The sequence below is a fragment of the Oryctolagus cuniculus genome, chromosome 1, assembly GCF_964237555.1.
Source record: "Oryctolagus cuniculus chromosome 1, mOryCun1.1, whole genome shotgun sequence".
Taxonomy (NCBI): Eukaryota; Metazoa; Chordata; class Mammalia; order Lagomorpha; family Leporidae; genus Oryctolagus; species Oryctolagus cuniculus.
In genome coordinates this window covers 30676964-30698575 of record NC_091432.1, presented here as the reverse complement: position 1 = coordinate 30698575, position 21612 = coordinate 30676964, and the positions used below count along the sequence as shown (strand labels likewise).

The following is a 21612-nucleotide window of genomic DNA, read 5'->3' as shown; positions in this document are numbered from 1 at the left end:
TCCCTTTTGCAAGTAAATTGAACCCCAAGTCATTGCACTGGCTGCTAGGCCTTCAGGGATCTGTCCCCTACCCACCTCTCTGCCTCCCAGCCTTCCACCTCCTCTTATCAAGCAACGTGCTCCAGCCACTCCCAAACTTTGTTCTCATCCTCGAACATGCTCCACCAGCCAATTCCTCCAACAGAAGAGTTCTCCCCTCAGCTCCTCACCAAGCTGCCTGCCTCTCAGTCTTCTTTTTTTTCTTTAAATCTTCCTTCATACTATTTGAAAGACTGAGAGACAGAGATAGGCAGAAACGGGGGGGGGGGGGGGGGAGATCTCCCATATACTGGTTCACTCCCCAAATGACTGCAACAGCTTGGGCTGGACCAGGCTGAAGCCAGGAGCCAAGAGCTCCATCCAAATCTCCCACATGCATGACAAAAGGACCAAATTACTTAAGCTATCACCCACTGCCTCCCAAGGGTGAACATTAGCAGGGAATTGCAATTAGCATAGCCAGGACCCAAACCACAATACTCAGATACGGGATGAAGGTATCTTAAGCACTGTGCCAAAGGTATGCCCCATATCTGACTCTTCAGATCTTCATCGAATCACATTCCCAGACAGCCCTGCCTGGCTCCTCACTTCCGTTCTCCCAGTAATCTGTTGTACCTGTCTTGTAGCACATTTTACTAGTTAAATTCTGAGTTTCTTCCTTGTGTTGGCTCCTTTCTCTTTTCACTAGAATGTTTCCTGAGAGCAGGAACCTTTCTCTGTCTTATTCTATTGGATAAAATAATGGATGGATTTACAGATTCTGTGCTTGAGCAAATTTTGGTCAGGCTCCTGGCCCTTCTGTGCCCATGTGTGTCCTTCCTTAGAAAAATTCAGGTTATAGCAAAGAGGTCTGTAAGTCAGTTCAGCAAGAAACCCCCTACCCTCAGTATCTGATTACCCTGTATTTCTTATTTGTTTACTTGTCTATTTATTTATTTATGAGAGAGAGAGAGAGAGAGAGAGAGAGAGAGAGAGATCTCCCATCTTCTTGTTCATTTCCCAAATGCTCTTACTAGCCAGAGCTGGGCCAAGTCTAAGCCAAAGTCAAGAACTCAATCTGGATATCACACATGGGCGGCAGGGATACAAGCACCCAATGCCTCCCACAATGCACATTCACAGGAAACTAGAAAAAAAGAGTGAGACTCTGATATGAGATGCAGGTGTTTCAAGTGGTTTCTTAACTGATGCCCTGAACTCCCATACCCTAGACATCTGATCAGGTTCTTCATCTTCCTCCACCCACCAGGCAGTGTCTGATCACCCTGACCTGTCTTCAGCAAGAACTCTGTTAGCCAGAATCCCCCTTACCCTCAGTGTTGCCTTTTAGTCATTTTCCATTTGTGAACCCTACCTTGCTCAGTGGCTATAAATTCCCACTTATTCTTACTCTTGCTCACTCTCTCTGTGTCTCTATCTCTGTCTCTCTGCCTTTCAAATAATATGAAAATTAAAAGAAAAAAAAAGACTGAGAGGCAGGCAGCTTGGTGAGGAGCTGAGGGGAAAACACTTCTGCTGGAGGAATTGGCTGGTGAGCCGAATCTTTCTCCACAAACGCAATGCCCCATTGCAGTGGTCCCTGTGTCTACTGAGATGTTCCTAAACAAAGTCTTCCTTACCATACTGTAACAAGAGTCATTGGTTAATTTTTTCTTTAACAGTGTGGATGGATGGTGAGGGGTTAGCTGGGAGGGAGAATTGGAAGGGTGAACAGAGCTTTTCTCATTTAGGTTTTTTACAGTGATAGACTATAAAAAGTTTTACTTTCTGTTTACGTTTTTCAGATTTTCAAAAAAAAAACATTTTGAAGAGCTTAGCAAAAGAATGAGGATATGGGAAATCACATGGAAGTTAAGGGGTTTTTCAGGCTTCTTAAAGAAGTCATGAATGCAGATGCAACAGATGTGGGTTGAATTGATGTTAGTGATGGCAACAGCAAGATGACTGTAAAGCTAACTCTCATGAAGTACTCTGGCAGTAACCCTATGATACGCATTCTACACTTGTTTCATTTACAGATTAGAAGACTGAGTTTTGTTGAAACTGCCCAAAGTCTGACAGCTTATAATAGGAAGATCCTGAATTCAATGCTTGCAATAATAATAGGAGTTAATATGTGTTAAAGAATTGGAATATTAATATTAAGCATATTGCCAGTATTTGGCAAATCTTAGTTATGAATGAATACTAATTATTTTCTCAATAGTAAATGGATTAACACATGTATAGTTGTGGGGAGCAACTGGGAGCAACTCGGACTAGACTATGTTACTGGAATTAAGACTTATTCTATGCATCTGCTCTCCCACAATATGGCGCTGGGAGAGGAGGAAACAGCTTCTACACAGCTGCCTCCAGTTCAACCAATAAACTGTAGGACCTTCTCCTGATTGGAGGAGAGCAGCGTACTTGGCGTGTGGGTAGCAGAGTTGGGATTGGTGGAAGAGGACTATAAAGGAGGAGAGAGACAACATGCACCAGGAACATCTACTTGAAGGAACACCTGTGCAGCCCCCGAGAGAGCCGGCCGGCAGTGTGCCGCTCCCCTGCAGAAGTGGGGAAAGTGGCAGGGGGAACCGCCCTTCCACGGAGGTGGAAGGGACGGTAGCCAACCTGGGAAGAACCAGCAGCAAACCCGGGAAGGGCCGAGCAGACAAAAGAACAGCACAGGGTCCTGTGTCGTTCCTCCACGAAGAGGGGGAGCGACATAATGGTGCCGTGACTCGGATATGAAGCCTAGGCAGGGTCTAATGTTGTTCCTCCACGAAGAGGGGGAGCGACATAATGGTGCCGAAACCCGGGAAGAACCAGCAGCAAACCCGGGGAGGGCCGAGCAGACGAAAGAACAACGCAGGGTCTAGTGTCGCTCCTCCACGAAGAGGGGGAGTGACATAATGGTGCCGTGACTCGGATAGGAAGCCTAGGCAGGGTTTAGTGTCGTTCCTCCACAAAGACGGGGAGCGACATATAGTCATTGAAATAATACTTTGTATATAGCAAGAAATTAATAATTCTTAGTCATAACATGGTAATTATAATTTAATAGTAATTATTACCTTCTGAATGTTATATTTTTGTACTATTACTATTCTTACTACTACCTGGAGAGGAATACAAAAGAACTCTGATTAGCTAAGCTTTGAAGAGTCACAGAGTGGCTGACTGTTAACTTTCTCACATACATGTTATCAAATGCTGGTGCTGGTGAGGGGGCTACAGACTGCAAGGAATGTGTGGAGTTGGCCTCTCATGTCCTGTGACTCCCTCCTGACTGTCTGCCTGGACAGGGCCACCAAACAGCTTCCAGAATCATTCCTGGTGTCTCACTCCTGCCCTACAACAGCTCTTCCTCTCCTGGGACATGCTGCTAGCTCCTAGGAGTGCTGGTTGCAACGAATGGGAAGCTTCATAATCCACATCACCCTCATCCCTGGGGAGAAAGGTGGCTACACTTTCTCCTGCTGATTTATCAGATTTTCTAGAAGATTCCTTATCCTGTAAGGACTCAGCGCTTGATTTGGATGAAGGAAGGATTCTGCCTGCATCAGTCATGTCACTGGCCTCTTTTTGCAGAAATACGAACAGCATAGTCAGAATAGGGATGCACACTCTGCTAGGAATTCTAGGCAACAAGGGAAGATCCTCATGTTTAAGCCTGTTCTGCTTTGGGTGTTATCATTTATTAAAGGCTTGGTACACTCAGATAAGTCCAAGGGACTTCAACAACACTTTTTACAGCATCATCATATCACCTTCAATGTTCACTTGAAAAGATAAATAAATAAAACATTCAGAAATAGAGCATTGCCTGGAAGTTGAAGCATTATTTCAATATTCTAAAAGACATGTTATCTTAGTAGCATCTTGTGTTATAAATGTACAATGAAGCAATGATCTGGTCAAGCCAGGTCTATTAAATATGAATATTGCTTAGCTGATTCAAACAAACAAGTGAAAAACCCACTCACTGATGCATCAAGGTTTTTGATAACCATATGAACTCTGACTCTTCCCCCAGCTGTATAATCATAGGCAAGGTCATTCACCTCAACAAGCCTCAAATGATCTTTCTGTAAAATGGGAATAATAACACCGTCATTGCAGAGTTGTTGGGATTACATTCAGTAGGGATTCAATTCAATAGGTCTGAAATACCTACCAAAACCTTGGCAGGTGAAAGGCAAATAGCAATCAATAAACTTAACAATGACAATGGTGGTGTTAAAAAAAAACTGACATTTGGTGTCTCTGGACCATGATTTTTTCATCTATAAATCTGGATAGGAGCAGATTTCCAAGAGCACTTATGGTTCTAATATATCCTCAGGAAATTCGTGTTTGCTTTCATGGCCTGACAGCCCCTCTCTTTTCCTTTCTATGGATCGTGAGTGGCCAAGGTCCAAGGCAGTGCTTCTGGACGCCAGAGCAGGGGAGCTGCAGTTCCTCCACACTCCCTGGGTCACCCCGTGTCCCTGGTAGCATGTGTTCATCTTAGAGTCTCTGCGATTGTTATCACTTCGTGTTGTTGATGAGCCACCTTAGTATTACTGAGCAGTTTTCCAAACTTGCTTCTTTATAATTCCAGCACAAGGATAAGCAAACTTTATATGTAAAGAGCCAGCTATTAGAAACATCAGGTGTTTTGGCCTAAGCAGTCTCAGTGGCAACTATTATTTAAAAAATTTTATTTAAGATGAATAAACTTCATGTATTTCCTATATACAGATTTAGGAACATAGTGATACTTCTCACCTTACCCTCCCTCCCACACACACTCCTATCCTTTCTCCTCCTTCCTCTCTTATTCTCTGTCTTAATTTCTATAATCATCTACTTTCAGTTCACTTTATACTCTAAGATTAACCCTACACTAAGTAAAGAGTTCAACAAATAGTATGAAGAAAAAAAGTGTTCCTCAAAGCAGCCACAGGCAGGACAGAAACAGAAATGACTCTGTTGCGACACCTTTATCAATGGGGACTTAGCTGAGCATTTCGTATAAATCTCATGAGTCATGGGATAGTCTTCTTTCTCTGATTTTTTTTTTTGACAGGCAGAGTGGACAGTGAGAGAGAGAGACAGAGAGAAAGGTCTTCCTTTGCCGTTGGTTCACCCTCCAATGGCTGCCACAGCCGGCACGCTGCAGCTGGCGCACCACGCCTATCTGAAGGCAGGAGCCAGGTGCTTCTCCTGGTCTCCCATGGGGTGCAGGGCCCAAGGACTTGGGCCATCCTCCACTGCACTCCCTGGCCACAGCAGAGAGCTGGCCTGGAAGAGGGGCAACTGGGACAGAATCCGGTGCCCCGACCGGGACTAGAACCCGGTTTGCCGGCACTGCAAGGTGGAGGATTAGCCTACTGAGCCACGGCGCCGGCCTCTTTCTCTGATTTTTTAAAATTATTTATTTTATTTTTTTGAAGGGCAGAGAGAGACAGAGAGTGATCTCCCATCCCCTGGTTCATTCCCAAACAATTGGGACTGGGTCAGAGCTGAAGCCAGGAGCCCAAAACCCAATGCAGGTATCCCACAGTGGCAGGGACCTAAGTATCTGAGTCACGACCTGCTGCCTCCTATGGTGTCCATTAGCAGGAAGCTGGAACTGGGACTTGAACTCAGGCACTTCAATATGGGATGTGGGGATCCCAAGCAGCATCTTAACTACTGTGCCAAATGCCTCCCCTTGCTTTTTTTTTTTTTTTTAATCATTGCAATGGACTGAATGTTTATGTCCTCCCAGCATCCCTGTATTAATATCCTAACCCCAATGTCATGATGGCATTAGGAGGTGCAACTTTGGGGAGATGATTAGGTCCTAAGTGTAGAACCTTAATGATTAGGATTGGTGCCTGCCCCTGTTTGATTATTGGTATCTCCTGAGGGCAGTGGTGCTGGCTGGGAAGTGGGCCATCTGGTAGGTAAGTACTCACAAACAGGATTATTGTCCTTATAAGAAAGGCTTGGGGAAGCTTGTTTGTGCCTTCCATCAGGTGAAGGGACCACTTATGAAGAATAGGCCCTTATTAGACACCAAATATCCTAGCGCTGTGATTTTGGATCTTCCACCCTCTAGAGTTATAAGTAATACATTTCTGTTGTTTACAAATTACCCATGCAAGGGAATTTTATTATAGCAGCTGGAATAAACAAAACCAATGTCTATGAAAGAGATCTCTGACAGTTCCCCTTACTCTCTTTCCACCATGTGACGATACAAGGAGAATTTGTGCACATGCAGTGTGGCAGAGGACCCACACCAGAACCCAGCCATGCTGGCACCCTGGTCTCGGTTTCTACCCTCCAAAACTGTGCCAAGTGTGCAGTACTTTGCTACAGCTGCCTGAGCTAAGAGGGACATGCAAAAACATAAAGCCGATTCTTAACTTGCAGCTCATACAGAGCAGGTGGTGGATCAACATTGACCCAAGGACCATTGTTTGCTGACTCCTGCTTTAGAGGAAGCCCCGAAAAAGAGTTTTGCATCCCTTTCTCAATGTCTTTATGGAGAGCTCTTTGATCAGTCCGTGCCACTCTTGGTGGTGGTAGCGGAGCACTCCTGTATCCTCTGGGGACCGCAAGTCTTTCTCCACCCCACTACGATGAAGTAGAACAGGCCCGCTTACCACATGATCATGATCACTAACTTCATGACGATCTCATTCAAAATGTTGAAGAATTCCACCATCAGCTTGGCCTGTTCTCCCATCTTCCCCATGGCAATGCCAAAAGCAATGAAAAACCCTATCAGACCTGTAGGGTGAATCACATAACACAGAAGGACAAATTATAAAGTGTGTTTCTTCTCCCTCATTCTTTACCACTCCCAATGTATGGATCCACGTTCTCACCACCAGCTACCCTAGGGAGTAGGCGTTAAAAGACCAAAGCAGTCCACTTCACACTGAACATACCTCTCCACCCTGGATAATTATGACTTTCCTGAACATTTCTTTTTTTCACACAAGCAAGTTAAACTGTAAGCAGTGTTATTTCCTTGAAGAAAATAAACTCATTTTCATTCCAAACTAAAAGGTGCTCTCATCTCTCCCCTCACTTGAGTAATCATAAGAAATCATGCGTAAGCAGGTTCCATTATTACTGAGATTAATGAGGAAAGACTTGTAGGGACTGGTAGATTATCATACAAATTTTGGAGTTAATATTGGGACAGCAGAGACCAATTAGAGAATAAAAACTTTGTTAGGGTTATGTCCAGATTATTTTTGTGTTAACCCAGATTAGTGCATGGCTGGTATATTTGACTCTTGGAGAACACTAAATGCAGATCTATCCCTATATACCTAAGAGGAGAAAAAATGTTGAGAAATCAAATGGGAAGCAGTAAGAAATCCATAGCACATGGATAACTCCAATTTATACAGTTTGTTTGAATGTATCCTATTATTAACAAATCCACCATAATTCTTTTCATAGAATGCTTTCTTTTTAATTAATTTACCTTTTAAGATCATAAAGCCAGAATAGATTCCCCAGTCAGATTCAGCTAATTCCTAGCCCCTCCATTTTACATCCCAACTTTTATCTCTAAGTTCATCCCCATGCTAGCCTCCAGGGGCAATCCTAACCCCAGGCAGGAATGGTTGGAGGAGCTCTTGACGTCAGCATCAAATTGCACTAGGTCCTGGGCCAAGTCCAATACTCAGCCTCGGGTCTTATTTCTGTGTTGGTTTTTGCCTCAAGCCCTGCATCTGAGGTCCTGGGAACCTGCCCTGTGCTTAAGTTCCTCCAAGGCTTAGCCTAGCTTTGCTCTACCCAGAAGATTGTCTCCTTCCTGTTCCCATAGTTTTTCCCACTCTCCCTCCTCCTTCAATATCTCAGCCTGACCCACTCAGGGGCTGGGACACACTACGTGGCTGGCACGTACCTCCGGCATTGCCTTGGAGGTGGGGGCATCTGGATTTCTGATTGCCAATTACCATGTGCTCCCTGACCCCTCAACCAAGATTGTCAGTCTTGGGGCCCTAATTCTGACTACCAGTGTATCCTAAAAATCAGCGTCGTTAAGCCTTGCTACGGGACTTTGCTTCCCCACCTGGCTTTCTCTCTGACTCTGATGAGCCACTGTCCCTTCCGTCTCCCTCCCTCCTCTTCCCCACACCTACCTTATCTCCGTTTGGCCTAATTTCTAGTCCTTCCCTATTATATCAAGTTTCCTCTTGTGTCCAGTTATACCTGGAGTCTTGACCAGTATCAGGTTAAATCATAGCATTATAATTTGATTCTCTTAGAAGGGACTCCTTTCTCTCTGAACTTCTGACTTGACCCTTTCATACTCACCTAAAGCATCAACCCCTGTATACCCCAGATAGTGTGACTGTCCTTGGCTGGATTCATTTACTGTTCAGCAAAAAGAATCCAGCGCTTGTACCTGACATTGTTAATACTTGGAATTTAATCCCTCTCTCTTTAGCTTCTGGCCAGAAAGACTGATGGGTGACTTCACAAGTGAGTTACTGGCTCTGGAGAGACAAGGGCTTAGCAAAGATTAGATTCAAGACAGGGTGGGCTGGCCCTGCAGTAATGGATGAAATCAATTTCAGGTTATTCCTCAGCCCTTCTCTCAAAACTATTAGAGAGAAGTGTTTTAGGTACAGGGCAAAAAACAATCAATCTGTGAACATTCTGGCTGAGGGTAGCTACTATTGCTTGGCTAATACCATCTGAACATTTTAAGAGAAAATGTGTAAAGAACTAGAATTAAAAAAACTCTTCAGAAACAGCAGAAACTGGCCATAGCTGAGGACACGAATAGATTGTGGGGGGAGCAGGTGGAGTTGATTTTAGCAGTTGGCATTAAGGCAGAGCTGAGAATTGGTTCTGGAAGTCTTTTAGGAGAGAAAGAGGCCCTTGAAGAGAGGGGAGGCCAGAAGCAGGGTTGTATCTCCTTTACTGCAGTGCTTAATCCATGGGACTTTCCAAAGCCAAAAAGCAGAAAGAGAAAAACAGCAGTAACAAAAAAAAAAAAAAAAAAAAGCCACCATCTCCACCCTTGGAAGAACATGGAAAGAACCTTATTTCAGCCTTGATTGTCAAAAATGGGAAGTGTTTCAGCAGTCTAACTTCCCTTGGCTTTCCAGAGCCTCGACCTGCACTTGGATGGAAAGCTGCAACTTGTCATTTCCCTCTGTAAACACTGCCTAACTGAAATCATTCACTGGAATGGGGGGGGGGGGGCAGGTTTCACTTGAACAAAGCCTTCTTAGACTGGGTCACTGGGGTTGTGTCGAAACTCCCCATGCAGCCAAAGGTCATGTGACTTCCCAGAATCCACCGAGACATTGGAAATGACCAGCAAAGTCTTCTAATGATTCACTCCAGGACCTTGGCCCCGTTGCACCATGGCCTTAACTTCCGCCTAAATGTGTAGAAAACTGGGGAGGCACTTCAACAAAGGGGGTGGGCTGGGGCTGTAGTACTACCTGCCAGACGGGACCAGGGGCGAGTTGGGAAAGACGTGGAAAGGTCATAGACTTCTGGGCATTGGGACAGACAGCTGCTCAGAGGTGAATCCTGAAGACTTACAAAACCTCTTCTAGAGGAACTCTCCCTCTTTCTTTTCCCTCCTTCCACCTCTCACCTCCAAGTGATTGTCAACAGTGTTTATTGATCTTCCATTGCCTGGCAACCAAGTCAGCTTATCTCCTCCCTCACTCTCACTGACCCAACCTGCTTTCTCCCAGGCCAAACAAAAAGATCCACTTCTGCTTCTCAGTACAATCACGCTCCCTCTGCCTCTTTCTCTCTTTCATTCTGGATGGATTAGAAGTAGGGTCACCAATTTAGAAGAGATAAACAGAATACTCAATTACCTCTGATTTTCAGCTAAATGGTGATTTTTTTTTAATTTCAATTTTAGTATTAGTATGTTCCATGCAACACTTGAGATATAAGAGGATATTTCACAAAGTTCATGGATAATGTATATTTGTGAGAAAAATATGCATGAATTTCACAAAAATTTTTGCACCAAAACAAACATATCCTTTAACTCCATTTTTCCATGAGCTATTCGAAGTACCATCATACTTACATTAAAAATTATTTGGTATTTAGCTAAACTTTAAATTTAACTGGACATCCTACATTTTATCTGACAACCCAATCAAGGAGAAAAAGGAAGGGCCCCAGAACTCACCCAATTCTAAACAGCTCTCACCAGAATACTTAGAAATCTTGCCTGGAAAGTCATATTCCCCAGTTCTCCCAACTTAGGGGCAAATGTCCCTCTTTCTTGTGTTAGGGATACCACTGTAATGGCAGGTAGTGGTTATGGGGAGAGTGAATCCCCATAGCTGGGTGAATAGGGAGTAAACCAGGCCAGGTGGAGCCATTCACGTGATGGAAACTCGTGGGGGTGTTTTCTTTTTGATCTCCTCGGTTCTCTACCTGTTTTCATCATGATCCTGCTCACGTGAATAGAGCACAGAGCTTGCTCTACTGTGCTCTCTATGCATCTCATTCAATCCTCACGGTGAGCTACAAAACAGATGCCAATCCCACGTCCATCGTACAAGTGAAGCTCAGGGAAGTAGGGTGACTTGCCCCTGGTCAGATAACCAGCACAAGTTCCCCAAGGAGCCAAATCCATGTGTGTCCAACCACAAAGCCACAACAGGAAGGCATGCTAAGGCTGGGGAGACAGGTTTATGGGAATCTCACAAGTCACACAAGATAATCTGTAAAGCTCCTCTAGCCAACAACACCAACACATTACAGCATGGGGAGCTTTGTTTTTGTTTCCAGGCTGTGAATGTTGGTGGGATGGCTCCTATGCCTAGCATAGACGCGTAACAAAAGGGCAGCTCAAAAAAAGTGCTTAAGAAGTGTTACAAATGGGTGCATCATTCAAGAAAATGGAGAGTCCAAGAAAGTGACCTGTAGATGCCCCACACTCAGGGAATGTGCACAGCAAATATCAGCCCCCTCTCTGCACATACCTGGCCTCTAGCCCCCGTGTCCCCTCCCGGGCTCACTCTTCCTTAATCAGCTCAGCTTCAGTCTCAGTGAGCCTCAAATCACTCCCCAGAGAGACCTCCTGCTCCACCTAGAGGACATCAGTGTCACCACATTCTGAGAAGGTGCAGGGCGGGTGAAGAGGTACAGGAAAAGCTGGCCACTGTCAGGGCAGCAGAGGCACCTCCCCAGGTAGGTGGACCACACAACCTACCCAAGACGTTCATCCCATCCTTGAACTCCAGGCCTTTCTTGATAACCATCTTAGTTTCCTCGGGGACCTCAGTCACAGTCTCGTTCAACAGGGAGATGACCGCGTTGGTTGCATTGGCCTCCTCGTCTGATGGAGGAGCCACCAGCACCTTCTTCGTCACTGTCTGAATCTAATGCAGTGCAAGGGAAAAAGCATCAAGATGAGGTTTGGTCTAACAAGTCAACAAAAGCCCTGCCCTTCATCTATTTGAAGGTTCCCAACAGGTTAAACAATAAATTATGAAATTTGGGAAACAGTTCATATGTTTACGCTTAACAAAATGGTCTTTTTACCAACCACACACAGTGGGATACAACTGTACTAATGACAAGATAATTATAAAACATAAAGGGAAATTGTAAATGGACTACATGCAGCCCAGTCCAGCAGTGGTTGTGAGACTCAGTTAGGTGGTCATTCCTGAGCCCTGAGCCCTGACCCCTGTGCTGGGCCCTGGGTCTGCTCAAGGACAAAAGGACACAGCTCTGGCAGGGATCAGATCAGCAACTAACAATCTACCTGTGTTCCTGCTGCCTGCTCTGTGTTAGACACAGCCACCACAGGCTGACTTTGAGACCCTTTTTTGGCTCTGTTGGCCATCCTCACCAGGGTACCAGCTGTGTCAGCTTCCAGCTGTCACCATGGAAGGAGCATCTGCTGACATTTCAGATCCACATGCAGGATGGGAAGACACCCGCTCCTTCTGTGCAGTGCTGCCAAGCCAAGCCTTGCATGACATTCCCCACGCATTTCAGAGCGGATGACTTCCACGGCACCCCTCATGCTATTCCTCGACATCCATAGCTGGGGCCCTATTTTTAAAGGTGTTGGGCACCCTGCCTGCAGAGTGCTGTGAAAATTCACAACTGAGCCCCTAAAAATATCACCTCTAAAGGCATTAAAATAGAACTTAGGCAGAACCCTAGGCTGTCAGTGCCGGCACGTAGTAGGTAGCAGATGGCAGAACCCTGAATAGATGCGGAAGAAGATGCGAGTCAGGGGACTTGATGGATGTCAGAGCTTCATTGGCAAAGCTGGGACTTCAGCTCAGGGGGTCTGACCCCCGCTGGGCTCTTTCCACCACCTGTGCTGTGTGTTAAACTGCGCGGCTCTGATCCCACTGCAGCTGGGCCCAACTGTAAGCAATGCTGAATGGATCAGTGCGCCAGAATGGAAGAAAAGGGGGTCAGCACTCTCTGAAGTGAAGCAGGTGCCCTCTGTTCTAGCCTGGCCACATGCAACGTGCAGGGAGAGGAAGCCAGCTGTCTCGGGGAAGAACAGGAAGCACACTGGCCCTTCCGTCTGGGCACTGGTATGAAGACAAGATCCAGGCGTGATCTGAATGGAAGCTTCCGTGAACAACAGAATTATGCTCTCTGCAAAGGGAGGTGACCAAAGCTAACTGTCGACCTGTCCTGAGAATTCCAAGAAGCCACAGCTTGGGTTAAATGGAGTAGCGGCCATGGACCTAAACAGATGGACACCACCAGGGTTAGGTGCTGGAGACTGCACATCTACAGCCTCTTACAGCTATGGTAACCCCCTGAGGCTCACCGGGATAAAACCAAACCACAAGCGCACTGCTTGTTGCTGAAGCACGATTCAAAATGAGTCATGTCTGACACCAAAGCCCAGCTTCAACACGGGCCCCACTGGCTTATGTTGAAAGCAAAGAGATAGGAACAAGGATCAGCCCTGCCTGAGAGCTTGATCCACAGCCTGTGTAGGTTGGACCACTGGACAATCTGGGTGCTGACTCCAATCTACCACCACCTCTCATCTTAACACCTGCAGAGGCCTCCTATCTCACCTTCCCGCCTTTCTTCTTAGCTATCTGCAAGATAGAGGTAAGTAGCTTCCTACAGCTCTAGCTGGGACTATAACTGCCAGATTTTTTTTTTTTAATACAACAGTATCATCCTCTTGCCCCAAACCACAGAATGAAAACCCAAGTCTTACCTTGGGCGGTCAGATCCTGCCTGAACTATGTTTTGCCCTCTTCCATCACCATGCATATTCCCCACATGCTGGCTCACATAGGCCTCCCTTCTCTTCTCTGAACCCACGAAACTCTTCCCAGCCCTTGCAAGTCTGTGCCACTGCTTAGAAGGCTCTTTCCTCAGTTCTTCTTAGGCCAGTCCACTCGGACCCCCCATCATCTTCTCAATCATCTCCCCTCGTTCTTAGTTAGCCTTCCATCTCGCCTCTAGCCCTCATTTTTTTGTCTCTTGCATGCTTACCCAGTGTTTGTTTTGGTCTATCTCACACCCCTTGAATGTATGTGTGCTCCATGGGGTAGGAACCTCATCTGCCTCATTGCCCATAGTATCCTTGTAGCAATCAGAGGGCTCGGCAGCCAGTGCTGCTCACAGGTACCAGCCAACCAAATACATGAGGGTACTTGTAAGTTCACAGAATATGCATTTTCTTTTTTTTAAATTTTTTTTTATTTTTGACAGGCAGAGTGGACAGTGAGAGAGAGAGACAGAGAGAAAGGTCTTCCTTTGCCGTTGGTTCACCCTCCAATGGCCGCCTTGGCCAGCGCGCTGCAGCCAGTGCACCGCGCTGATCCGATGGCAGGAGCCAGGTACTTATCCTGGTCTCCCATGGGGTGCAGGGCCCAAGGACTTGGGCCATCCTCCACTGCACTCCCGGGCCACATCAGAGAGCTGGCCTGGAAGAGGGGCAACCGGGACAGAATCGGGCGCCCAGACCGGGACTAGAACCCGGTGTGCCGGCGCCACAAGGTGAAGGATTAGCTTAGTGAGCCGCGGTGCTGGCCAGAATGTGCATTTTCAAGGGAAAAAAACTCTGCATGAGTTTCAGGAACTTTTGCACTCTAGTAACCTTATGCTTTGATACCATTTTCCCACAAAGTTTTTGAAGCATTCTCACACACAGATCACTGAACTCCCTGGAAAAAAACAACCCCCATGGTCTCTATGGCTGGGTTTGATTTTATGTTGTCAGGCCTCACCTTCCAGCCAACTTCTCTTGTGGAAACCTCAGCCTTAGTCCAAAGCCAGCCCTGAACAGTAAGCAGGAGACCTCCATGCTCTCAAAGACACAGGACCTGACTTGGACAAGCCTGGTGCTGCCACTGTTTAAGGCAGCCTCTACCCTGAGGACAGCACACCTTCCCCTTGACATCTCAGTCCAGTCAGGAAGTCCCCTCCACTTAAGAGAAACGATATTAAAATTGATTATTAATATTAATTTAATATTAATATTAAAAGCGATATTAAATGGACACAGAAGAGGCCACTCATGACCCCTTCTGTCTGGCAATGCCATGCCAGGCTATTAGAATAGTTTCCATGCCTCAAGTCCTCTTCAGAGTTTTCCAACCAGGTTTAAGGAATCTGCACACACCATCACCCTGAGATTAATGATCCTATTCTATACCATTGTTCGTCAGGTCTCCCTACCACAGAAGGACCTTGACCTTGGGCTGAATGCAGGAACTAAGGCCAGTGGATGAATTTTGTCCTGAATGGGTGGGATTGGGATGGGAATGGGTAAAAAGGGCTAAGCCCTCTACCCCAGGGTGGCAGATATTGCCCCTTGGCCTGAGCAGCTGTATGCAAAGAGTGGCCATAAAGCCAGAGCATGGCCAGTACCACAGAAACTCCTTCCAAGGCAGGAGCACGTGCCTGCCTGCTTCCTGGTCCTGTCTTCAGACTGAGAGGAAGGGTGGTGTCTCCTTGCAGGGAGCATGCGTTGGCTGCCCACAGGCAGCAGGCCCAAGTCTGTGCTTCCCAGAGGCTCTTCCTACTCTGACTTCTTCTAGCTCAACTCCCAGGAGCTGCAGTCCCAGAGTGAAATTTCCAAAAGCTAAGAACACACTTGGTGCCCAGTTGTGTCCATCACTCCAAAGGAAGTGAAGGCATCCTCATAAGCAGGCTGGCTGCAGGGCAGCATATTACACGAGGGGGACTGTAGGGAGCACCCCTTCTCCAGCCTGTTGTAATTCATCCCCCTAACCCTCTTCCCCCACCTGGGACTCTCTAATATAAGTCTATGCTCCATGTGACACCAGAATGGCATTTCACATTTTTGTTTTATTTTATTGTCAATTTGCATAATAATTATACATATCAATGGGGTATAGTGATGTTTCAGTACATGTCTACGAGGTGTTTTAATTATGTATAATTAGTATATCCTATACCTCACACATTTACCATTTCTTTGTAAAATGGCATTTAATATTTTTCAAATGTATTTGAGAGGCAGAGAGACAGAGAAAGAGACAGAGAAATACAGAGAGATATGTAGAGGGAAAAGGATCTCCCATCTTCTGCTACATTTCCCAAATGTCTGAAACACCTGGGGCTGAGCCAGGCTGAAGCCTGGAACTCAGCACTCACTCTGGGTCTCCCATGTGGGCAGCAGGGACCCAAGCACTTGAGTCATCACCTGCTGCCTCCCGGAATGTGCATTAGCGGGAAGCTGGATTCTTTCTTTAAAATTTATTTATTTATTTAAGAGGTAGAGTTACAGACAGAGAGAGGGAAAGACAGAGAGAAAGGTCTTCCATCTGCTGGTTTACTCCCCAAATGGCCACAATGGCCAGAGCTGGGCCGGTCTGAAACCCAGGAGCCAAGACCTTCTTCCAGGTCTCCAACATAGGGGCCCAAGAACTTGGGTCACCTTCTACTACTTTCCAAGGCCACAGCAGAGAGCTAGTTCAGAAGAGGAGCAGCCAGGACACAAACTGGCACCCATAAGGGAAGCCAGCACCACAGGCAGAGGCTTAACCTACTATCCACAGCACTGGCTCCCTGGAAGCTGGATTCCGAAGTGGAGCTGGGACTAAAACCCAGGCACTCTGATATGGGCATCTCAAATGGTTCTTAACGAATATGTCAAATGACTGCCCTAGTACTTGTAGGTTTTTTTTTTTTTTAAGGCTGGTCACCTCTTTTTAAAGATTTATTTTATTTATTTGAAAGTCAGAGTTACACAAAGAGAGAAGAGGCAGATTGAGGGGGGGGAGGGTCTTCCATCTGATGGTTCACTCTCCAATTGGCCACAACAGCCGGAGCTGCTCCAATCCGAAGCCAGGAACCAGGAGCTTCCTCTGAGTCTCCCATGCGGGTACAGGGGCCCAAGCATGTGGGCCATCCTCCACTGCTTTCCCAGGCCACAGCAGAGAGCTGGATCGGAAGTGGAGCAGCCGGGTCTGAAACAGGCGCCCGTATGGGATGCCGGCACTTCAGGCCAGGACATTCACCCACTGCGCCAGCCTCATACTTGAAGCTTTTAAAAGCACCACATGTGGTTTTGCTATATTGCCAAGATTTGCTTTGTTATAGAGGTAGAGAGAAAGACAAAGAGAGCTCTTATCTGCTGCTTCACACCCCAGGGCCCACAATGGCTGGTGCTGAGGAAAGGCCAAATCAAGAGCTAGGAACTCAATCCAGGTCTCTGACATGAGTGGCAGGGACCCAAACACTTGAGCTGTCACCACTGCTTCCTAGGGTCTGCACTGGTGGGAAGTTGGAGGAAGGGGCCAGAGCTGGGGATCAACTCCAGGCACTCTACTATGGGATGTGGGTGTCTTTTTTAAAAAAAAAAAAAAAAAAAAAAAAAAAAAAAAAAAAGCTTTTTAATTGATTTGAAAGGCAGAGTGTCAGAGAGGGAGAGCAATAAAGAGAAAGAGATAAAGAGAGATAGAGAAAGAAAGGGGCATCTTTTTTCTTTAAGAAAAGATTTATTTGTTTGAAAGGTAAAGTTACAGAGAGAGGGAGAGACAGAGAGAGAGGTCTTCCATCTGCTGGTTCACTCCCCAAATAGCCACAACAACCAGAGCTGGGCTAGGCCAGAGCCTGGAGCCAGGAGCTTCTTCTAGGTCTCCCACATGGATACAGGGGCCCAAGTACTTGGGTTAGCTTGATTGCTTTCCCAGGTGCATTAGCAGGGAGCTGGATTGGAAGTGGAGCAGCCCAGTTGAACTGATGCCCATATGAGATGCCAGCACCACACGCAGCGGCTTTACCCAATATGCCACAGTGCCAGCCCCGAGAGAGGAATCTTCCATCTGCTGGTTCACTACTCAAATGGCCAGAAGCCTGGAACACCATCCAGGTATCCCTATGTCAGAGGCTGGGGCTGCTTTCCCAGGCACATTAGTAGAGAGTTGGATTTGAAGCAGAGCAGTTGGGACTCAAACTGGCACTCTGATATGGGATTCTGGCATCACAAGTGGCAACTTAACCTGCTGTGCCACAACACTGGCCACAGGATGTAGGTGTCTTAAAAAGTACCTCAGCCTCAGGCCGGTGCAATGGCTCACTAGGCTAATCCTCTGCCTGTGGTGCCTGCACCCCGGGTTCTAGTCCCGGTTGGGGCACCGAATTCTGTCCCCGTTGCTCTTCTTCCAGTCCAGCTCTCTGCTGTGGCCTGGGGAGGCAGTGGAGGATGGCCCAAGTGCTTGGGCCCTGCACCCGCATGGGAGACCAGGAGGAGGCACCTGGTTCCTGGCTTTGGATCGGCACAGCGCCAGCCATAGCAGCCATCTGGGGGGGTGAACCAATGAAAGGAAGACCTTTCTCTCTGTCTCTCTCTCACTGTCTAACTCTGCCTGTCAAAAAAAAAAAAAAAAAAAAGTACCTTAGCCTCTATACCAAATGCCAACCCTGTGCTGCCAACATCGAGAACCAGTGAGTATGCTAGACTGACAAAAATGTGCCTATGGACAACTCAGAGACAGGAGCAAAAGGAAAGGAAGCAATAAATGGATGAGAGAGAGGGAGAGGGAAGGGGAGGCAGGGAGAGAGACAGACAGAGAAAGAGAATCCCAAGCAGAAAATGTATTAAGTTAACTAGGAAACAAAAGCCAAGAGATTCGAATCCCAACATCCTGCCCCAGACTACATTATACAAGCCCTGGGCCAGATATAATTAAATATTAAGAAAATTGTTACCCAGCATGGGTTTGCTGGAACAATGTCTAAATCATTGCTTTAAAGCTTTAGAAGACTGGAAAAGAGACAGCATCAGAACTCGGGGGTACCTGTTGGAAACAGGCTTGGACCAGGTTTTCAGGGAAGAGATTTCGAATAAGGTCTAGGAAGGCATCCAGGCTGGACACTTCATCATTCTTCTTCCCAGGTCCCAGCTGTTTCTTGAGTTTGGGATTGCCGGGGTGGATAGCCAAGACCAGGATAACCCCCAGCACAGCGGCGATGATAGTCGTGGACATGTAGTACACCATGGCTCTTGTGCCTAATCGGCCACTGGCTTTCGCATCCAGGCCTGACAACCCTGGGTTAAAAAGAAATCCACAAGAATTAGTTCTGTTAACACTGTATTAATGATCCCTCACTATATAACCTGCAACCCTTGGCTTCTTGTTACTTAAATGTATTAATGGCTAATTAAACTTCCTACAATTGAACATCTGGTCAGTTGCTTAGTCTATAACTGTAACTGTCCAGGACATTTTTGAGATTATAGAGAACTAGGGAGAGTCAGAGGTCATCCAGTACAGAGTTCGTGAACAGGTAGTGATGATTTTTCTTTATTAGTCTTCAATAGTGTTAAACAGTTAAAATGACATTCAAGATACTATATTTTTATTTCTGAAATTAAATTCTTTTGACTTTATTTGGAAAATTTATTTACTTATTTGAAAGGCAGAGAGAGAGTAAGAGAGAGAGAGAGAGAGAGAGAGATCTTCCATCTGCTGGTTCACTCCCCATATGGCAGGAATGGCCGGGGCTGGGCCAGGCTGAAGCCCAAGATCCTGGAGCTCCATTTAGGTCTCCCTAAATGACAGCAAGGACCCAAGGACTTGCACCATCTTCCAAGGCCTCCCCAGGTACATTAACTGGGAGCTGGCTCAGAAGTGGAGCAGCCAGGACTTGAACTGGTGCTGTGATAAGGGATGCTTGCATTGCAGGCAGCAGCTTGGCTCACTGTGCCACAATGCTGGCCCCTCTTTCACTTTTTTGGTCCTTTCTTTTGTGAAGTGATGGTATGGGGACATGCTAGCTTTTTGTTGATTGTTTTTTCAGGCCCTGACTTAGGAAGATAAAGAGCTGGCAGCTCAGTGTCACACTCTGAATGCCTTTTGAATACATGACTGGTCATAGAGACCCAGCATCTGAGAACAGTGACAGAGCATAGCCCTCCCCTTCATCCCAGGTGAACCATGCCACAGGTTCACATTCTCCAGCCTTGTGTGGGTGACCGAACACGCGTGTAAAGCTGTGTGGAAGGCTCTCTGCCAGTGGCACACACTTCATCTATGCCTTGGGAGGTTGGAGGAAATTCCAAGCCCGTCACGAAAACTCCGGCCTCCACTGGGTTTTTTTCCAGTTGTTTCTCCAATGTGTCCACTTCCTGGTTTCAGTTCCTACTTACACTGGGCAGAGAGACTGAACCTGTTTCTGGATCAGCCCTTTGTGCTGCAGGGTGGAAGCCATCCATGGCATTTCTCTGAATTAAGCTGATTCACATATGAGTAGCTTCTCTTTACAACCTAAGGTCTAATTCTAGCCAACAGAGGCTACGCTTCCACACTGGGTGAGCCAATGCACCAGCTGTTAAACAGGCATAGAGAACATATTGTCTGGCTTGGGTAGGAGCATTTAAAGTAAAAGCACAGTTTCAGTTGATCTAGGGCTGAATGATAAGACCCTGCTTAGCCCCTGAATGCCTGACCCTAAGTCCCAGGGCTTCCAATCACTGCATTCACTGGTCAACTCCAACAAGACTATAGATCCATATGGCTTCATATCTGGGTTTCCCAGAATTACTGGAGCCTCATTTCCTTCAAAAGGTACACAGTCCAGAGGGGCAACTTCTCAAAGTCACTTAGGGCGCTGGCACCCGAATATGGACCACAGCCCAGCTTACCATCCTAACACTTAGGTCTAAACAACCACAATCTCTACCCTGTTTGGGAATATTACTTGGTAAGGAGGAAACTACAAGAAATAAACCCATGAAAATGGAAGTTTTTCTTTCAAAAATAATTATTTCAGTCAAAAATAAGTGCACCTGATTAAATAATTAATTATTTCCACCAAAAATAACTGCATATATTAAGGGGAACTTTGTCCTGAAAAACGCAGAGGGATTTCATATCTAGCCTTGCACTTAAAAATATTTTTTTTTGACAGGCAGAGTGGACAGTGAGAGAGAGACAGAGAGAAAGGTCTTCCTTTCCATAGGTTCACCCCCAAAATGGCCACCACGGCCAGTGCGCTGCGGCCGGCACACTGTGCCGATCCGAAGCCAGAAGCCAGGCACTTCCTCCTGGTTTCCCATGCAGGTGCAGGGCCAAAGCACTTAGGCCATCCTCCACTGCACTCCCAGGCCACAGCAGAGAGTTGGACTGGAAGAGGAGCAACTAGGACAGAATCTGGCGCCCCAACCGGGACTAGAACCTGGGGTCCCGGTGCCGCAGGTGGAGGATTAGCCAAGTGAGCCCCGGCGCCGGCCCACACTTAAAAATATTTAACAACCACCTCCCTCCATGCTGAGCTCAATAGTAAGGGCAGTTTCCATTTATATTATTAACTGTATCCATTTCTGAACAAAATAAAATGTAGAAAATTGAGAAAAATACACATTAAAAAGAAACTCACTAGAGTCATCAAAACTCTTTGCACGTGGCTATATGTCCCCTTTACCTTTTGTTGTTAGGCAGATGAACTTACCAAGATGGTAGGCACTTTTTAAGGACTGATTATTCCCACTTCATTATTTTCAATTAATTTATTTGAAAAGCACAGAGAAAGAGAGTTCCCCCAGTTGCTGATTTACTTTTCAAGTGCCTGAAACAGCCAGGGATGGGCCAGGAGCAGGGAACAGAGTCCTGACTTCCCATATGGGTGGCAGGAACTCATTTAATGGAGCTGTCACTGCTGCCTCCCAAGGTCTGCATTGGTAGGAAGTTGGAGCCAGGAATCCAACCCTGGGGACTCTCATGCAGGTCATGGCTATCTTAACAGCTAGGCTAAACACCTGCTCTGCTTGTCCTCATTTTAGAGAGAGCAAAGCCAAGGCTCTGTAGTGAAATGGCACAATCACATTTGTTCATTCAACCAGATTCCATAGTCAACCCAAAATCCAGAGCAGGAGTATGAGCCACTCTGGCCAAGCACAGGCACGTGGGCTTACCTGTGATTAAGCTGGAGATGATGAGAGGGAGAATGAGCATCTTGAGCATCCGCATGAGGATATCCCCTGGGAAGGCTATCAACATCACCACGTCAGGGTGGATGGGAGAGGCCAGACGCAGCAGCCCTCCACAGACCGCCCCCAGGATGACACCTGCAAAGAGGGGGGAAATTTGAATTTATTTTTTAACCCTAGTCAGATGAAATAGCTCT

The 21612-nt window shown here is 46.5% G+C and overlaps 1 protein-coding gene across 3 annotated transcripts in view; it reads right to left on the bottom strand.

The window, feature by feature from the left end:
* SLC1A2 (solute carrier family 1 member 2) overlaps positions 1 to 21612 on the bottom strand; it is a 160340-nt gene that overhangs the window by 41679 nt on the left and 97049 nt on the right. For all 3 annotated transcript variants that reach the window (XM_008269754.4, XM_051825964.2, XM_008269759.4), the window contains exons 3-6: positions 21401 to 21553; positions 18285 to 18535; positions 11228 to 11396; positions 6663 to 6789 (exon numbers count right to left, since the gene is read on the bottom strand). In XM_008269754.4, coding sequence (XP_008267976.1) covers positions 6663 to 6789; positions 11228 to 11396; positions 18285 to 18535; positions 21401 to 21553 — 700 coding nt within the window. The remainder of the gene's footprint in view (positions 1 to 6662; positions 6790 to 11227; positions 11397 to 18284; positions 18536 to 21400; positions 21554 to 21612) is intronic.